The 20,640-nt window shown below is 38.2% G+C and overlaps 1 protein-coding gene across 1 annotated transcript in view; it reads right to left on the bottom strand.

Annotated features, from left to right (window-relative positions):
• The window catches only part of LOC136865919 (zinc finger protein 39), a 60,411-nt gene that overhangs the window by 22,318 nt on the left and 17,453 nt on the right, over positions 1 to 20,640 (bottom strand). The window contains exon 4 of the mRNA XM_068226910.1: positions 12,205 to 12,287. Within this exon, the coding sequence (XP_068083011.1) occupies positions 12,205 to 12,287 (83 nt within the window). The remainder of the gene's footprint in view (positions 1 to 12,204; positions 12,288 to 20,640) is intronic.

Below are 20,640 nucleotides of genomic sequence, written 5' to 3'. Positions count from 1 at the left end.
CATTTGGGCTCGGCATTAAAAATGCAGTTTCATTGGCATTTACAATATTGTTCGGTGCAAATGAACTGATTATATACACGCTTTTTCACCAACTGTCAGCATGGCCAGTGAACGCGGATTCTACTTCTCCGCACACTGCCTGCTACAAGATATTGTGGCGTTCCTTAAAATGCTGAATACAAAAGAATTGCCATTTTACTTGAACTTAACAAATATGAAGCACACTGTAGACATACCAAAGTGAGTGAAAGTATGGAAAACTACCCCGGCAGTTTCCCGTTCTATCATGACCTAGATAACTTAAATTACTTTCAAAGTTGAGGCAGTTTTGAATTAAAAGTCCCACTTTCAGTAATGGGGACCGACACTGTTTCTTGAATTACGAATTATCCGTATTTGGAATTAAACAGTTAAAATAACATGTAAAACAGTACCTCATGTTTCCGGGAATGGGAGCTGCTTCAAATGAAGGGGAATTTTGAATTAACCGATTTTGAATTATCAAGGTTCTGCTGTATATCATTCTAGAAGAGTGTTATTACTTCTGCCAAATTTTTTTTTTTTTTTTCGCTGTTGTCGATCTTCTGATGGGATCTTGGTTGAATCTTTCATTATTCTGACAAGTAGTATTTTTATAGAATAGATAAAGTTTAATGAGTTATGATTTTAATTGTTTGGTCAAAGACTCATACACCACTTAGTTTCTTAATGGTGATAACTTGTGACTTAATGTCATTTGAGAGCATGTGTTACTTGATAAATTATTCTTTCTGAGGTGATGGAGAAAATTAATTTTGCTCCAATTAAGTTCAAATATTCTTCTTCCCTCTCTTTATCTTGATCTACTCACAACTATGTTGAGCAATTTGTTAGTTGTAATTGCAAATAACTGTTATTCCATTAAATTTGGTTTTATATAAAAAGAGAATTCCTTATCATTCAACAAATTAATAGACAGGTTATGTAAACATACCAAAGACATGACCGAAACCTTCCATGATTTTATCCCTGTCAGCCGATTATTATTCTTGGTAAGTACCTTTGCCTTGTGTGTAAAATTCATTATTTAATTATTGCATCATTGTGATGAATGATTTATTTATAGTGTGTTGTCTTGAAGTTGTCACGATACAATGTAAATATGGGATAGTTTCATTTATTACAGTTAATTAACCTCACACTGTCATTTAAATTAACTGATTTGATTGCTTTATATCTCACTGTCCCTATAATAATTCCTTTGATTCCAATGCGTAGACATACTATGACAGATAGGGATCCTTCAACGAATGAAATAGGTACAGAACTATAGTCACAAATAATATATACTGAGTGCAGGACCTATTTACCATTTGAAATGACACAGAAATATAATTGATGTATATTAAGATAAAAACCAAAGTTACTTGTCTATCTGGTGGTCTAAAATTTTGCACCAATTGCAATACAATGAAGAACATCTCTCTTATAGTTGATAATGTATCAAGTAATAATGCCGATGATAACCCATGAATTAAGATTTGGAGAATAACAGCAATATATAATAAAAAACAGATCTACATTTAAATAGACAAACACAGGAGCATGTAAATTTCATGAACATTCACAATTTAACTTCATATAACTCTGTTCCAAATTGTAATGATAGAATGTAGGATTTAGTGTTAATTAGTCGGTTGGTAAGGAACGTAGCATGCATAAGGCACGATGATCCTATATTGTCTGAGCACGCTCACCAGCCCGCCCTGGAAATAGAATTCCAGGTCACTTCAGATCGTAGAAAAGGCTATGGAGCCTCCCAAACAGCTTACAATTTCAGGAGAGCTGATTTTGAAGGTCTGTACAATGAGCTACGAAGTATAAATTTGGGAACATTATGCAAATGCACTGCTGTCGATAATACAGTAGACTGCTTTTGCACGAACGTATACTCAGCAACAAATATAACGGTTCCTCTAACATGCAAGGCAAAAGTCTAGAAAGTATCCAGTTTGGTTTACGGACGACATAATAAAAACAAAAGAAAAAGAAAACTTCAGAAAATGAAAGCACACTTCGTAATATTGCAATAGACAATTTAAAATATTAAGGTCGGAAATCAGTGATAAGAGCAGCTTATAAAATGTATATAGCATCAGTAGAACAAGATGTATCATGTACTACAAAATATTTTTGGCCTTGTGTAAAAAAATAAAGGAAAAATAATGATAATTGCAATGCATTCAAATACGGGGATAAAATATCAGATAACAATCAGAATATAGCAGAAAGATTTGCAAATTTCTTCTATTCTGTATATGCTCCAGACATGGCACAATATATTTGCCCAAGCAATTCATGTGTTAATACAAACTGTTTAAGCATCAGTGCTATAGACATAAATGATTTTGAAATGGCAATGAAGAAACTTAAACTGAAGACATCCGCGGGGCCATATCAAATTCCACCTTATGTAATTAAAGGTTGCATGCAGCTTCTTAAGTACCCCCTTCTCTTCATTCACAGTTTTATTTTTAAAATGTTTAACTTACCATCCTTATGGAAAGTGTTGAGATTGTGCCCAATATTCAAATCAGGAGACCCCATGCTGATTAATAACTACAGGTCAGCAGTGTCGAAATTTTTTTAAATTTGTACCATATCTTTGAATATAAAAGCACATAAGACCTTTAACCCTGGAACCGTCAAGCGGCATGCATTTAGGCGAGGTTTGCAAGCAACTTTTAAAAAATTCATAAAAATGTTAATTTTCAATTAATTTTTTTGTATAACAAGTCATTTTATACAAAAAAGACTGAAGAATACTATGGTAGAAAATTAAACTTACCAATGTAGTATCCTGGAGCACTATGGGTGAAGTATCCAAACACATGTTAAGTATTCCAAAATAATCCAAAAGTTCTGGGCAAGGTGTATGTAAAAATTTAATATTATATAATGATTTTACTATATACAAAATTTGCACAATTTTATGCTGATTAAAAATATGTAGAAAGATCACTACCTTGAAGTATTATAATGTAAAACAGAACTGAAATAACACAAGCACATCGGACCAATATGTGAGTCTACTTAGCCAGATTCATCCTCGCTAACTTCGGGGTGGCTCCTCTTTCTTCCTGCTTTCATAGGCCTCCAAAAATATTCTAATTTTTGGTAGCACTGTTGATGGACACCACAATTACATCCTGGGCACCAGAAGTGGGTGCATGATTTTTTTCTGCAGTCGTACCGACATGGCATAACCACAATTTCTTTCCTGGGAGGTGTACTGGCTGATGTCCCATTTCTCCTGAAGGTCCAGGTTGATTGTTCTGAAGAGTTTCTTCATCTACAAGACCTTCAACATTACTAATCATAAATTCCTCACATTCAACGGGTTTGTCGGTGTTCAAACTATAGAGTATATAGGCATCAAAAATTACCATATCCAGCAGGTAAGAGAATATATTTTTTCAGTACCTCCTTGTTGCTCTGTCACATGTTACATGCACTGACTTATCCTTGCAGTCTACTCCCCACATGTTTAGGTTATAGTTACGGATCAGAACTGGTTTTATGTTTTCCTTTCCACTTTTGCTTCGAATGATTTTGTCCTCCGTGTGACAGCCGGTTGTTATCAGATAAACTGGTTTTCTTGTATGTTTCTCTTTGAATCCTACAAAAAGTATATCTTTTTTTTTGTGAAATATACTGAGGTCTGAGGGGCGAGTTTTGAATTTAGAACTGATTTCGATAGATCTTTACAATTTTGATTCACTGTGCCAGTAAGAACAGTGTCATTCGCAAAAGTCTTTTAGCTAAAGGCATTTTTGTGTAAAAGTTTTCAGTGAAAATGATACCCCTTGTTCAAAAGATTTGAGACAGTCAACAAATGCACAACAACACATTTTCTGTAAGAAGATCAGTCGAAACAGCCAAGGATCGTTTTCCATTGTACAGTTCCGTATGGATTATATAATTATACTTGCTGTCTACTACTTCAAATTCTTTTATTCCGAACCGAGCAAGTCTCTTATTCTGCATATACATTATATGAACAAATCTATTCTTCATTCCTATCATGGATTCATCAATAGACAAATTCTGATGGGGAATAAAATACTTCTTGAATGAAATGTTAATTGAGTTCAGGAATGTTCTTACATTATACCATGCATCATGTCCTGGTTGTCCTGGGGGAGTATATTGTTGTGAGCTAACGTGTAACATAGAGTTTTTATATTGAAATATTTTAGTGACATGACTTTAGAAAAATATGGAAATATTTGCAATTTTGAAGTGCACCAGTATTTTCCAGTGTTGTTCTTAGGGTTCATGCCCATATTTATAACTAGAGAAATGAATTTTTTCATTTCTGATACTGTAACATCAGACCATCTTTACAGACGAGAATAAGGACCCATATTTCTGGAATTCATTTTATTTCAAATAATTTCCTGTGTGTATTTATTAATCTCAGTCACTAAAAGATTCCAGATAGCATTGGAGAAAAACAAATAGAAATACGTTAGAGGAGGACTGTTTCTCGGACGGCATTTACGTATACCTGCGTTTCAAACCTTGAACTTCTCTTCCACTTTTATTTCTGGGTCTGGAGGATAAACTCTTGTCCACTTCGGTTCTGTTTGGTCAACTGCATTACCGTCATTATCATTATCATCATCAGTGGCTGGTTCATTGTGTTCCACATCATCGTCAATATCAGTGTCGAAATCACTTAGCCTAGGCTCATATAACAAGCCACTCTCTGATGAATTATTGTCAAACTCATCGTCAATTCCTTCTAAAAATACGTCACTATCACCTTCGCCATCCAGACCAAACGAATAGTTACGAATTTTACTACTTCGTGACAATTCAATAATTTTGCACCACAAAAGCTAATGCACATTCGACAACCAGAGCAAGCACAACAGAATGACTGTCTGCAAAGCGTTCTTGCTTTTCCACGTGTATAACGCACACTCTGTCAAATAAAACTACTTTAGAATTGTGCATTGTTTATAGAGTAGAGTTTATTCTTCAATATGATATAAGATATGTCGCAAAGATGTTGAGTGTCAAGGCGCTATCTCAAAATTAGTCAGCGCTGGCGTCGATAGCTACTCTGCTGGTTGAGTAACAAGGAGATGAGTCACGATAGCGACGAGTGCCACTTCCAGGGTTAATATAAGAAAAACAGCATGGATTTCTTTCAAAGCGATCTACAGTTACAAATTTGGTTAATTTAACGCAGTTGGTATCCACTGCTCTCAAGAGTGGTGATCAGACAGATGTCATATTTATGGATTTTGAGTAAGTTTTTGACAAAATTAATCAGGATATACACTGACTGACAGAGCAAATGCAACACCAAGAAGGAGTGGTCAGAACTTTATACCAATTGCAGGGTAGACTGACGTCACTGAGGTATGCTCATGATGTGAAATGCGCCGCTGTGCTGCGCACGTAGCGAACGATAAATGGGACACGGCGTTGGCGAATGGCCCACTTCGTACCGTGATTTCTCAGCTGACAGTCATTGTAGAACGTGTTGTCGTGTGCCACAGGACACGTGTATAGCTAAGAATGCCAGACCGCCGTCAACGGAGGCATTTCCAGCAGACAGACGACTTTACGAGGGGTATGGTGATCGGACTGAGAAGGGCAGGTTGGTTGCTTCGTCAAATCGCAGCCGATACCCATAGGGATGTGTCCACGGTGCAGCATATACATATACATTATATGAACAAATGAACAATGGTTGACGCAGGGACATGTGGCATGTGCGAGGGGTCCAGGCGCAGCCCGAGTGACGTCAGCACGCGAGGATCGGCGCATCCGCCGCCAAGCGGTGGCAGCCCCGCACGCCACGTCAACCGCCATTCTTCAGCATGTGCAAGACACTCTGGCTGTTCCAATATCGACCAGAACAATTTCCCGTCGATTGGTTGAAGGAGGCCTGCACTCCCGGCGGCCGCTCAGAAGACTACCATTGACTCCACAGCATAGACGTGCACGCCTGGCATGGTGCCGGCTAGAGCGACTTGGATGAGGGAATGGCGGAACGTCGTGTTCTCTGATGAGTCACGCTTCTGTTCTGTCAGTGATAGTCACCGCAGACGAGTGTGGCGTCGGTGTGGAGAAAGGTCAAATCCGGCAGTAACTGTGGAGCACCCTACCGCTAGACAACGCGGCATCATGGTTTGGAGCGCTATTGCGTATGATTCCACGTCACCTCTAGTGCGTATTCAAGGCACGTTAAATGCCCACTGCTACGTGCAGCATGTGCTGCGGCCGGTGGCACTCCCGTACCTTCAGGGGCTGCCCAATGCTCTGTTTCAGCAGGATAATGCCCGCCCACACACTGCTCGCATCTCCCAACAGGCTCTACGAGGTGTACAGATGCTTCCGTGGCCAGCGTACTCTCCGGATCTCTCACCAATCGAACACGTGTGGGATCTCATTGGACGCCGTTTGCAAACTCTGCCCCAGCCTCGTACGGACGACCAACTGTGGCAAATGGTTGACAGAGAATGGAGAACCATCCCTCAGGACACCATCCGCACTCTTATTGACTCTGTACCTCGACGTGTTTCTGCGTGCATCGCCGCTCGTGGTGGTCCTACATCCTACTGAGTCGATGCCGTACGCATTGTGTAACCTGCATATCGGTTTGAAATAAACATCAATTATTCATCCGTGCCATCTCTGTTTTTTCCCCAACTTTCATCCCTTTCGAACCACTCCGCCTTGGTGTTGCATTGTCACTGTCAGTCAGTGTACTTTTAAATATATTAAATAAGTTAGGATTCTCTCATTCATTGTTATGTTTCCCATCTTCCTACACGAGTGTAAGGAAATAATATGTGTTGCACAGAACACTTAATTCTAAAGAATTCATGGTAAAGTCAGGAGTACCGGACGAGATGGCCGTGCGCGTAGAGGCGCACGGCTGTGAGCTTGCATCCGGGAGATAGTAGGTTCGAATCCCACTATCAGCAGCCCTGAAGATGGTTTTCCGTGGTTTCCCATTTTCACACCAGGCAAATGCTGGGGCTGTACCTTAATTAAGGCCACGGCCGCTTCCTTCCAACTCCTAGGCCTTTCCTATCCCATCGTCGCCATAAGACCTATCTGTGTTGGTGCGACGTAAAGCCCCTAGCAAAAAAAAAAAAAAGTCAGGAGTAATTCAAGAGTCTAATTTTGGCTCATCAATATTTCTCACATTTCTAAGTGATGTACCTGATCGAGTGATTTATTCTGATTGCCTAATATACGCTGATGACTTCAAAGTAGTCAAAGCCATTTCAAACATTAGCGACTATGAACATACCCACCTAGAAATGAATAACATAACAGATTGCATGATAGAAATCAAATTATATCTAAACATTCCAAAATGTTTGGCCATGTCGTTCACCTGAAGTAAAGCACCCTCCCTCTACACTTACAAGTTAGGGTGCGATGACCTGAGAGCTGTAACTGAAAGGAAAGACCTCGGAGTATTATTAGACCGGGAGCTGACCTTCACTCCTCGGGTACAGAAAGTGGTCACTGAAGCATGCAGAACTTAAGGGATTGTGACAAGAAATGTGAAACAATTTGAAAACATAAAAACACGTATTAAGTCGTACAACACCTTGACCAGGCCACGAGCATGGTTTTGGAGCCCTAGGTACAAAATGCATGTGTATCAACTTGAAGGGGTGCAAAAGAAATACTTGAAATATTTACATTTTAAAGGAACATCTCAATATCCTCAAATGTTTTTGTACAACAAGCTTTTTTAAAATTTAGAAATGGAGAGTTTAGAAGATCGACAGCAGAAAGATGTGGCAAAGTCCATTTATAAAATAATAAATCAGCAAATTGATAATCCTGAGTTCCTTCCCTCATGAATTTCAATGGAACATGCACAAATTCTAGGTTTCATTTACCACTTTCAAATAAAAAAGATAGAACAGCTGCCCCTCAAAAATCACCACTTTACAGACTATAACAGTGCATCTCGGAAAAATAATGCTCTTGATTTCAGTACAAACATAACAATAATTTTAAAAGAATTCATGACAGCAAGAAAGGCTATGAAATTGATCACACAATCGGATTGGAGCATAACACCGGCCGGGCTTTGTATTCCCATTAATGTCACAATAAGCTTTGTGTTACTCTTTGATATTTTTTTGTTCCCAAATGTTAATGCTTCAGACTGTATCATGTGTTATTAATTGCGATACTTTTATTTATGTAATTAAACATTGTTCTTATTGCATTGCAGAATGTCTGGAAAGTCGTTCTATTTTTCAGTGAAAAAGATTAGATTAAGATTAGTTTAGATTTTAGGCCAGGTAATAATAAGTAATAATTATTTGTGTTTTCTCTGTTGATCACAATGAATGCTGCCATAATTGGGATGAAAATCCTGTAGCAAGCAATGAATTACATTAAGATCTACTAGCGAATCTCTTCTCGCTCCTAATGTTCAGACTGTTCGTGTTCCAACTGTAGATGCATTACATGTTTCTATGCTATCAAGATTAGAAGTAACTTCCATTACTGCAGGTGACCTGCCTCTACCATCAGGATATAAAAATGCTAGAGCGCTTCCATCCACAAAACTTAGTGATCTTGAACATCAAATGAGAGGATCATGTCACCAACCTTGCAGTTATTAAGAAAGTTCATGCTATAAGCACTGAGGCTACCATCACTGGCATTTTATGAATCACAGAGCATCGGCTTACATTGGAAACTTGGAACTTGGCCACCGTCTCATATGGATCGGGCATGTCCGTCACATGAGCAAAACTAGACTTCCCTGTCAACTCCTGCATGGTGATCTCTGATGTGACTGATGTGTGAAGCGTTTCTAAGATCAGGTAAAGCATATGATGAAAAGTGCTGGAATTAACATACAATCTTGGTATATGCCTGCTGAGCATTATATACCTTGGCACCACCCAGTTTCTAAATCAGTTATGGTGTTTATAGAGGAACGATGACTGGGTGAAGAGGATAAACGACAAGCATGGGAGCTCCATGAAGCTCCACCAGCCATTCCATGTGATCAGTGTGGACGTATGTTTCATGCCAAGATTGGGCTACTAAGTCATACGAAACATATTCACAAAGCATTATGAATGTGAGAATGTAAACTGCTGAAGAATATGTTTACTCAGATACAAGTGGCAGCTGACAATGGTAATTAGAATCTCTGTGTGTATGATTGTGTAAGAGAGAGGGAGAGCTCCCAGCACATGACATCAAGAGGGTCCCAAGGGGAACAAAGTCACACAGAAACAGCCCTTTACAGATATCCCCTGCACAACCAATAAAATGCCAAATGATATTCATATTCGTTAATGTACAGTATACTACTGAAATGCTTTTATGCACGTGAGAGTGTTTGTGTTATTATAATGCAATTCTCTTAGCTCATAAATCTAGGTGTAAGGCTCATTTCCAAAGATAATAGGCAACTTGATGTCTTTGGAATGTACATAATAATAATAATAATAATAATAATAATAATAATAATAATAATAATAATAATAATAATAATGTTATTTGCTTTACATCCCACTGCCTAATTTAAGGTCTTCGGAGACGATGAGGTGCCGGAATTTAGTCCCGCAGGAGTTCTTTCACGTGCCAGTAAATCTACCGACACGAGGCTGTCGTATTTGAGCACCTTCAAATACCACCGGACTGAGCCAGGATCGAACCTGCCAAGTTGGGGTTAGAAGGCCAGCGCCTTAACCGTCTGAGCCACTCAGCCCAGCTGGAGTGTACAGACCACGAAAGGGTAGTGCTGACACGGATTCAGAATTATTTGATAAGATAATCAGCTATGTGGGAAACGACATGGAAATGAATGTGATTTTAGCGGGAGATCTGAATTTACCAGATGTCAATTGGGAAGGAAATGTGAATGACAGGAAGCATGACCAACAAATGGCAAATAAGTTAATATGGGAAGGACAGCCAATTCAGAAAGTGATGGAACCAACAAAAGGGAAAAATATCCTGGATGTGGTGCTGGTAAAACCAGATGAGCTCTATAGAGAAACCGAAGTAATAGATGGTCTTAGTGATCATGAAGCTGTTTTTGTCGTAGTTAAAAATATATGTGATAGAAAGGAAGGTCTCGAAAGTAGGACTATTAGGCAGTACCATATGGCTGATAAAGCAGGCATGAGGCAGTTTCTAAAAAGTAACTATGACAGGTGGAAAATGGTAAATAAAAATGTAAACAGACTCGGAATGAGTTTAAAGCAATTGTTGAGGAATGTGGAAACAGGTTTGTACCTTTAAAGGTGGTAAGAAATGATAAAGACCCACCTTATTATAATAGAGCAATAAAGAGACTAAGAAGGAGGTGCAGATTGGAAAGAAATAGAGTTAGAAATGGCTGTGGAAGTAAGGAGAAATTGAAGGAACTACTAGGCAAAGAAGGCAGCTAATGATAACATGATGGCAAGCATAATTGGCAGTCATACAAATTTTAGTGAAAAATGGATTGGGACATAGTACCATATCTGAAGTACTTATTTGATTATTGTTTGGTTGAAGGAGGCCAATCTAAATATCTGCTATGCCTTGCTGGAATCCTACAAGTTGAGCTTCAGTGAAATAACCTTTCCTAAAACTGAATTGCCTTCTATCAAACCAGTTATTAATTTTGCAAACATGTCTAATATAAACAGAAAGAATGCCTTCCCAAAGCTTACATACAATGCATGTCAAACTGACTGGCCTGTAATTTTCAGCTTTATGTCTATCACCCTTTTCTTTATACACAAAGGCTACTATAGCAACTCTACATTCATTTGGTATAGCTCCTCCTATACCATATCTGAAGTACTTATTTGATTATTGTTTGGCTGAAGCATTTCACAGGGTGGATCATGGGAGACTACTGGCTAAAACGAGTGCAATTGGACTAGACAAGAGAGTGACTGAATGAGTTCATATTTCTAGAAAATAGATCTCAGAGAAATAGAGTAGGCGAAGCTTTATCTGACCTTGTAATAATTAGGAGGGGAATTCATCAAGGCAGTATTACTGGACCTTTACGTTTTCTTATATATATAAATGATATGAGTAAAGCAGTGGAATCAGTGGTAAGGCTTTTTGGGGATGATGTTATTCTCTATAACGTAATAAATGAGTTACAGGATTGTGAGCAACTGCAAAATGACCTCAATAATGTTGTGAGATGGACGGCAGGCAACGGTATGCTGATAAATGGGGTTAAAAGTCAGGTTGTGAGTATCACAAATAGGAAAAAGCCTCTGGGTTTCAATTAGTGCATTGATTCCTTTCGGAGATCATTGTAAGTATCTGGGTGTTATTATAAGGAAAGATCTTCATTGGGGTAATCACATAAATGGGTTTGTAAATAAAGGGTACAGATCTCTGCACATGGTTATGAGGGTGTTTAGGGGTTGTAGTAAGGATGCCAAGGAGAGGGCTTATAAGTCTCTGGTAAGACCCCAACTAGAGTATGGTTCCAGAGTATGGGACCCTCACCAGGATTACTTGAATCAAGAACTGGAAAAAAATCCAAAGAAAAGCAGCTCTATTTGTTCTGGGTGATTTCCGACAAAAGAGTACTGTTACAAAAATGTTGCAAAGTTTAGGCCAGGAAGAACAGGGAGAAAGGAGACGAGCTGGTCGACTGAATGGTATGTTCCGAGCTGTCAGCAGAGAAATGGCATGGAATGACATTAGTAAATAAATAAGTTTGAGTGGCGTCATTAAAATAGGAAAGATCACAATATAAAGATAAAGTTAGAATACAAGAGGATAAATTGGGGTAAACATTCACTTATAGGAAGGGGAGTTAGAGATTGGAATAACTTACCAAGGGAGATGTTCAATAAATTTCCCATGTCATTGAAATCATTCAAGAAAAGGCTAGGAAAACAACAGATAGGGAATCTGCCACCTGGGTGACTGCCCTAAATGCAGATCAGTACTAAATGATTGATAAGAAGTTGTTTCTTTCTTACAAATACCGTCGACCAAAAAATGTATCTGTAAATGTGGTTAAATGTGGGAGGGGACCAGGTGCCTTAACATCAACACTTGGAAAAAGCCATAATAAAAAATATATTCTTCAATGAAAAATTGGTTTATAGATGTGTATTCTTAATTCTGATAGCCTGAAATAATAGGTAAACAACATATTCCATATATGGTTAGTGGTGTACTTACTTGTTTTCTTCTTTGACATACGGGACAAGTTGATCAACTGTAAGTTGCTGTATGAATATTTCATTCTTTACTTCTGCAGAAGGCTATAAGTAAGAAATACGGAATGTAAATCAATGCAAGAAATGGAAAGCAAAATATATATAAACAAGAAACAACAGACAAAATAAATGTCATGTATGCACAATAAAAGTATCAATAATTTACCTTCCAAAGTAAAAAATATAAGAATGGAAAGGAACAAACAAGTGATAAATTCATAATTACAGAGAGAGATATGAACATGAAAAGGGACACATAATAGGATAGTACAAGAAGAGGAAAGGAGAAACCTGAAAGGACGAGGACAATCTCCACAAGTTTACTCAATACCATCTCCTTCTTTCTCTTTCCTCAATGAAAAGGTAATTTTTTATCCCATTATATCCACTTTTCCCTGCTCTCATCCTTCTATACATAACTTGCCTCATCACTTGTCTGTCCCTTTACAATGTAAAGAGGATTCTGGTTATTAAGCAATCATGTAATGGTCCTCATCCCAACCAAGCTCTCCAGGTGGCCACTTGCCTACCATCATTTCCACACAGATTTATCAATCATTTTCTGCAAAGAGAATTGATGAATTACTTTTATTTCCCAGTAAAAATTTTTCCCTCACTTCTTTGTTCTCAAACAAATGATTGTAAAACCAGTTAATCCCACAGCACTCTTATCCTATCATAGCTCCTTTCAAACAAGCCCGCCTTGTGGTACTGATTGGAAGGCATCTACTCTGTAGGGTCTCACTTCGAAGTTAGCTGGTTCACTTTCCATTGGTAGAAAACATGTTCAACTGATAGTTGGCTCGCTGGGTAGGATATGAGGTAGTATGCAATTTGCAATCATTAGCTTACACGGCAAAAGCATGAATTCAATTCCAAACATCTTTGCAGTGTTCATACTGAGTGAGGGCATATGATGCTGTTGATTGTGATTCATCCATTGGATAAGAAATGTAAGTCATGAGCAGATAACTTGGTATTATTGAACGGGAGTAGCCTCTGCCAGCACTGGATTTTGACCTCTCCCTTCCTACCATCATATATAACATCATTCATTTCTTCTCATGCTGGAAAAGGCATCTGGTTGTAAAAACTCACCAAGAAGATCCATCTCACTTCAGACCCGACCCAATAGAGAGACGAAACAAGGGTTCAATACGCATAAATCTTTCAAAGCAAGGGGAAGATTCTTAAATTACGACCCTGAAAATATTATTCAGAATAGTTGGCAGGCAGCATCCCTCTCTGTACAGCACATCAAGAGGGCCCCAAGGGGAACAAAGTCACACAGAAACAGCACTTTACATATATCCCCTGCACAACCAATAAAATGCCGAACTCAAAAGAAGTTGTTTCAACTTCAGAAAAGGATGAAATCACTTGTGCTAGAATAAGACATACTGTATTTTTGACACTGTAAGGCACGCAATTATTTTACGACACAAATTTATCATGGAACATCACTCTTTAAACACAGGCACAGAAATTGTAGAATAAAACAAGGTAACTCATTTTAATTTATAAACATATTCATTTTCACTGTCAAGTTTTCACTTCCCTAGACCTAGTAGATTCGGCCCTGCAGTTAAGGGTAGTGTGCTTGACTTTTACCCGGAGGTAGCGAGTTTGTTTCGATAATGATAATGCTTGTTGTAGAAAGGGGCCTAACATCTAGGTCATTGGCCCCTGTGGTACAAAATGAGATGAAATGTTATGACAATTTAAAAATCCATAATTCTCCACTGAGCAGAATTTGAAAATGTGAGGATGAAGAATGAATGGGTGGATATGAAGTTAATAATAATAATAATGTTATTTGTTTTACGTCCCACTAACTACTTTTTAAGGTCTTCGGAGACGCCGAGGTGCTGGAATTTAGTCCCGCAGGAGTACTTTTACGTGCCAGTAAATCTACCGACACGGAACTGTCGTATTTGAGCACCTTCAAATACCACCGGACTGAGCCAGGATTGAACCGGATATGAAGTTAAAACAATCAGTGGATCTGACCCACAATGCCTTACATTCCCAGGAACAAGCATTAAACAATAGTATTACTGACCAAGGGACTGTTTCTAAAGCACAATACTGAATTGATTATGCTTGTAGTCGAAACATGTCCAAAAATCCAGGTCAATGGCCCCTCATAATGGTACTTATTGCTAGGAAAATAGAACCGTGCTATAGGTCATGTTACGGTACTGATAAAAAATAGCGTAGACTCGTGGTATTCCACACATTATGGTACTACTCACAGGTAATGAAATTCGCACATGTAACACAGATCTATGGTGTTTCGCACAACACGGCGCTATTTACAGGCAATGCAAACCTATAAAGGCAACACAAACCTATGGCGTTCCTCACATAAGTGGACTAACCACAGGGACCCACACTATCCCGTAGTGTTCCTCACATAGTGGGTACTAAACATAGGCAAGGCAGAAACATAGTGTCGCTCACCCCATGGAGTTGCTCATATAGGAGTATGAATTACAGATACTATAAAATGCATCCTGAGCCATACACAGTCGCTACTAATCTCAAACCTATTTTGTACCTAACATAGTGGTACTATGCACAAGTAAATGCGACCCATTGTGTCACCCTTTTTAGTTGCCTCTTACAACAGGCAGGGGATACCGTGGGTGTATTCTTCGTCTGCGTCCCCCACCCACAGTGGGTCGAGTTTGTTTCCTGGCCAGGTATGTGATTTTTGCCTGGATCTCAGGGCAGATTTACAGTCCACTCACCTGACATGATTAAAATCAGCAGCTATCTGATGGTAAGATAGCAGCCCTCGTCTAGAAATCAAAGGAAAATACCAGGGAACATTCGCCATGCTTACAACACATCACTTCATTATAAGCAGGACTACAGGCTGAGCAGCGGCTGCTTGTTAGGCCATGGCCCTGCAGCGCTGTTGCAACATTGGATTTGGGTTTTAGACCTAATAGCAGGCTTCTCCTCTTTTGCGACTGGCAAGTCAATTTTTCCACAGATGGTAGTCCAAAGTAGGTTTTGCTGCCTTATTGGCATGTTGGTTTGCATATTCTACCACTTCCAATTCTAGTGCTACATAATACAAAAAGCTCTCAAACTTCTCAAAACAGCATGTATCATGTCTGCAACCCTACAACATCACTGAGACAAAACACTTCTTCATCTCCCACCCTCCCTGCTGGTCACTACACCTAAAATAAATTTTTTTAGGTACCATGGTATTATAACTAATGCATTTCTCTATAGTCAGTGACAAGAATCTACAAATCTTCACACCGAAAGATGCACGGAATTCTCAGTCAGCATTTCCTGGCTAAAAAAGTGTATCTTATGGCCCAAAAAATGGTTATAAAGAAGAAATTAGGAATCATGATTGTTTCAGAACATTAAGGTAAAAGTTTAAATGGTATGTTACAGGCACTACACTAAAAAAACAGACACACAAAAATTGTACTTTATCAAATACGTTGGTCTAATGATTTCATGCTTTATTAATATTAATGCATATTGCAAAGAAAAAACATATTGCAGTAGAGATACAGGGAAAATTCTGAATGTGAATATTGTCAATTGGCATCAATTGAACCACAGAAAAACTATGTTGGGAAAATTTGTTTCTGGGAGGAGAGAACTACAGAGAATATCAGGTTATCAAAGTTCAGACAATCTGATATATTTATTAATACTGAGATAGATTCATATTATTTTTCATCAAATTTTAAGTGGCTTGGTTTTTGTAGTTTAAAACCATCATAAGAATGAGCACGATACAAATTTTTATAATTTTCACTCAAAATACAATTAATTACTTGGCTATGCAATGTTTTGATTGATGACATATACTTGGAGCATGAATGAGACAAACTACAGTGCAACTCCCTCAGAAGTGAATCACGACTGTTCTAGTAATGGTGAAAATTTGAATGTCATTGAACAGTGGTTAGCAGAATCCATGACTTTATCAAGAAAACATAAGCTAGCAAAAAATTGGATTGTTTTAGATGATTTTTACTGTTTATCACTATGAAGAAACAATTGCTAGAATTATTTTTATTCCAATCCATAGAGTTGAGTGTGCCTATAAGGATTGTTTTAATATGTATTTTCAAAACATACACTAAAAAGGAAATATCGTGTTGCCATTAATGCTTTCACGGCCCGTACTTGTTGACATGATACTGTATAGGCTTTTGGGCTTATGCCGTGTCAAGAAAATAAGGTGAAATTCTTAACGTTTCCCAGAAAACTGTGCTCTGCATCCTCTGAGGAAGTATTTTATTTTTAAAATTCAATATGTGAAGTGAGCTTGCATTTTCGAAAAGCCAGGATGTGTATGTTTTCATATACATGTCCATAGTTTCTTTCTTTACAACTGGCTTAAAGTTGCGTGACACAGGTAGTCTCATAGCAACAATCAGATAGGAAAGGGCCAGGAGAGGAAAGCAAGCGGCCGTGGCCTTCATTAAGGTACAGCCCCAGCATTTGCTGAAAACCATCTTCAAGACTGCTGACAGTGGGGCTCAAACTCACTATTCCCCGGATGCAATCTCACAGCTGCATACCCCTAACCACACGGCCAATTGACCCGTTTTCAGAGTTTCAAATAAACGGAAACCCTCAACTTGCAGCTTTCAAAATTCAAACTACAAGCACGCTTTCCTCCCATGCAGTCAAGATGGGCTGCCAGCCAATGCTATAGGTTCACCTTCTTAACATTGTACCCCAGGATCGAGGTATCCCATACTTCTCCATGTGTGAATAGTTCAACCTACATCCTTTTAACAGATTTATCGAACATATTGCCATAATAATTCAAGGGTACATGGAAAGAAGGAGTTCATTGCATTTTTGAAAAATGATTATTTTTCACCCTGTCTGCTGACGTTCACTTGAAATTCCTAGTAGGCAACTCTACTTGTGAAAGAAGAGAAATGAGCTGAGGAAACTAGAACATGAAGGGATAGAAGGGGTTCATCGAGATATTTGCAGGGGAAGAAGGAGCTTATTGTATTCTTGTCGCTCTCAGTGTTCGAGCAGCAGGAGGTTAGCAAAGCAGCACAGAAGGATTGTATGTGAGGCAAAGAAAAAAAACCAAACCAAACCAAACAAACCCCATGGCACTACAGGCCTTGTAGGGCCTTGGCCTACCATACGACAGCTGCTCAGCCCGAAGGCCTGTAGATTACGAGGTGTTGTGCGGTCAGCATGATGAATCCTCTCGGCCATTATTCTTGGCTTTCTAGACCGGGACCACTATCTCACCATCAGATAGCTTCTCAATTCTAATACCGTAGGCTGAGTAGACCTCAAACCAGCCCTAAGGTCCAGGTAAAAATTCCTGACCTGGCTGGCAATCGAACCCGGAGCCTCCGGGTAAGAGGCAGGTATGCTATCTCTACACAATGGCACTGGCACAGGTGCGACAATAACAAAAGTATATATGGAAAAGTTGATGTGAATTTCTTTGAGTGTGGGAGAAATTTGGCTGTTTCTAACATCTCCATGAAAGATGTATCCGGAACATGAAAGCAAAAAGGGAAGTGATGATGTATGCTCCTTGTTGTATTACTTCATCTGCAACCATTCTTATGTAATGCACCTCAGTATGTTCTGTGACTCCTGTAGCGGACAACAAAAGATATCTACCTTCCTTCAGTTCCTCTTCAACATGGTGAGCATTGAGTAAAAACGTACCGAGTAAGTAAGTTGTGCATTTAGGGGCATGCAGCCGTGAGCTTACATTCAGGAGATGGTTGGTTTGAACCCCACTGTCGGCAACCCTGATGATGGTTTGCCATGCTTCCCAATTTTCACAACAAGCAAAGGCTACGGCTGTACAATAATAGTGCCAATAGCCAATTTCCTTACCACTTTCTGCCCATTTTTATCATTGTCACCAAAACACTTATCTGTGTTGGTATGATGTACAAAGAGCCCAAGTCAGGGACCATTTCAATGTTAAGAACTATAAGAAAGCGAGTCTGGTAAATTCAAAGGTCCACACAATTTTTCCTAGTGACTGGATCTCTGTCATCAAAACCGTTTGTCAGAAGCCCTCACAGTTGGACGTTGTAACACCTGACCATATTATGTTTAGGAGTTGGAAGAACTTTTTGGTTCAGAGGTATCTAAATAAATCACCATTTTCACCCGTGCCAGTAAAAGAGATGAAGATAAAGAGAGAACCACAGTTGAGCTTCTGGATCACATACAATAGAGCTTGGCAATCCATTTCCATAGAAGAAAACGGAAGAGAAATGATGCTTCAAATCATTCTGAACCCCAAATTGTCCAGCCAGAGGAAGCTCATAAAGCTAAGTGTACCATTACCTTCATTGCATAATTCTCACCTTCACTTAATTAAATCAACAGAACACGCTTTTTTTTTCCTAGTAGTTTTGCCCATAACTGCTGTGAAGTTCACAGACTTACAAGAGTTAAGGAGATTCTGCGATGAGGCAAGTGATAATTTCTCAAAAATTACTCATTGATAACGAACTGAAGCCTGTGTCACAGGATGTGTATAGATGTAATAGTTAATAAAGTAACTGGTGTTATAAATATTGTAAAGTGTGCTACTGTGCCCATCAAGGGCTTGAAAAATGTCCGTAGGTTATATAATATTCTCGTTATTATACAAATAATGAAAATAAACAATAATACAGGGACTTAAGATAATAGTTCAGTGAGTAAGATCCTACATATGTGCATAGCCAGAAAATATTTTAATTTGTTTTTAATTCCACTATGAAAATAAGTTACAGTCATAATGAATGCATCAAGATTTGTGAATTTCTGGACTTTAAAATCAGTAAAAGAACAGGTTTTATGAGGTTCTGAACTTCAAAATGCTTCTATTGAAATGATGGTAAAATGATGATGAGCTCTTTTATACCCTTCCCTGTACCAGCATCCTCATTACAGAAACTGCCACAGAGATGATGCCTGCAGATACACGGTGACTAATCTACAGCAATTTGAGCATAACAGAAAGCCAGTTTGTAAAATCCACTCTAAAATTCATTTCATTTCACATTTGCCGACAATTATAAAGTTCACAATATTTTCAGTACCACATGATACAATAAAACAATTCTCCCATCCGAGGTAAGTGCAAAAGTGTAGTACCACAATAATACCATGAAACTTGACTGTCAAAAACTTGATAACAAAAAAATGTGCATGAGATAAATGCAGACTTCTCTATGTTAAGAAAATGATGCGCAATATTTTCAGAAGTAACAGACCTGTACAAAATAACCCCATTGTATGTGACATTGACTATGCTTAAGTCAATGCACAGAAAAAAGTAAGAAAACACTAGCAGATTGTTATATAACCTGAATAGATTTCAATGAACCTTGTGTGAATGATCACTGAACATATCCTACATTTAATGATTATTATTTAGCTGTAAAATCAATGGTAGTGTTAAAATATTTTCCAAAAAGTAAATAGGCAGCTCAGAACAGTTAACTTTTATGACGCAGCAAGAAAATGAGTAAGCATTGTACAAATCTGCGGATAGCTTTATTTCCAATTTGGTTTAACATTGTACTAATACAGAGGGTTTTTGACAATGCAGGGCTGGGAAAGCAATATGATTGGCAAGGAATCAGCCATGACATTATGGTACAGGCCCAGCATTTGCCTAGTGTGAAAATGAGGAAAATAGCCAATTTATTTTCCAGGTTGCCACCTGAGAGTTTTGAACCATTTTCAAATTGCATAAAGCAATTTATAGTAAAAATGATATTTTTGCACCACGAATAGAATTTCTACAAAACAATTTTACTGACTCATGCATCATAACAGTATATAAAAATATGTTGCAATTTTAATACTTCTGTATCATTTATAAAGGAAGAAAAAATCGTATATATCATTGTATGAAATAATCATGTACAACATACATACATATGCATGATATTCACATAACATTTGATTAAAACAAACGAGGTAAAGCTTGTTCAAAATCAATTCTTTTGTCATGCTGTGGAGAAATAAGCAAGAATGGCAGCAGTTAGGCAATGTTCTGAAGCTCCTGTTGACCACCTCAGCAAGATTCATTGCAAAATATACCTCTGATAAACCACATTATATTTATAAGTGCAGCAAAATATTACTAATTTTAAGTACTAATACATTACATTATAACAGGATTATTATCATCATCAAGTTTACTGTCTTCATTGACCATTCTACCAAGTCACATTGTATTCAGACTGGTCCATCCCAAGCAATCTCTACAAGATCAATCAAATGGATGGAGACATCCCGTAACAGAAGTAGTATTAAATGGCTTTATACAAGCAATGTTATATACTCAACATAACTCTGTCAGTTTGTAATATCAATGAAAACACACTACTGTCCTAACAACAAGCCACTGCTT

Source organism: Anabrus simplex, chromosome 3, assembly GCF_040414725.1.
Source record: "Anabrus simplex isolate iqAnaSimp1 chromosome 3, ASM4041472v1, whole genome shotgun sequence".
Classification (NCBI taxonomy): domain Eukaryota; kingdom Metazoa; phylum Arthropoda; class Insecta; order Orthoptera; family Tettigoniidae; genus Anabrus; species Anabrus simplex.
Note: the sequence above shows the minus strand (reverse complement) of the source record. Positions and strands in the feature narration are given on the sequence as shown.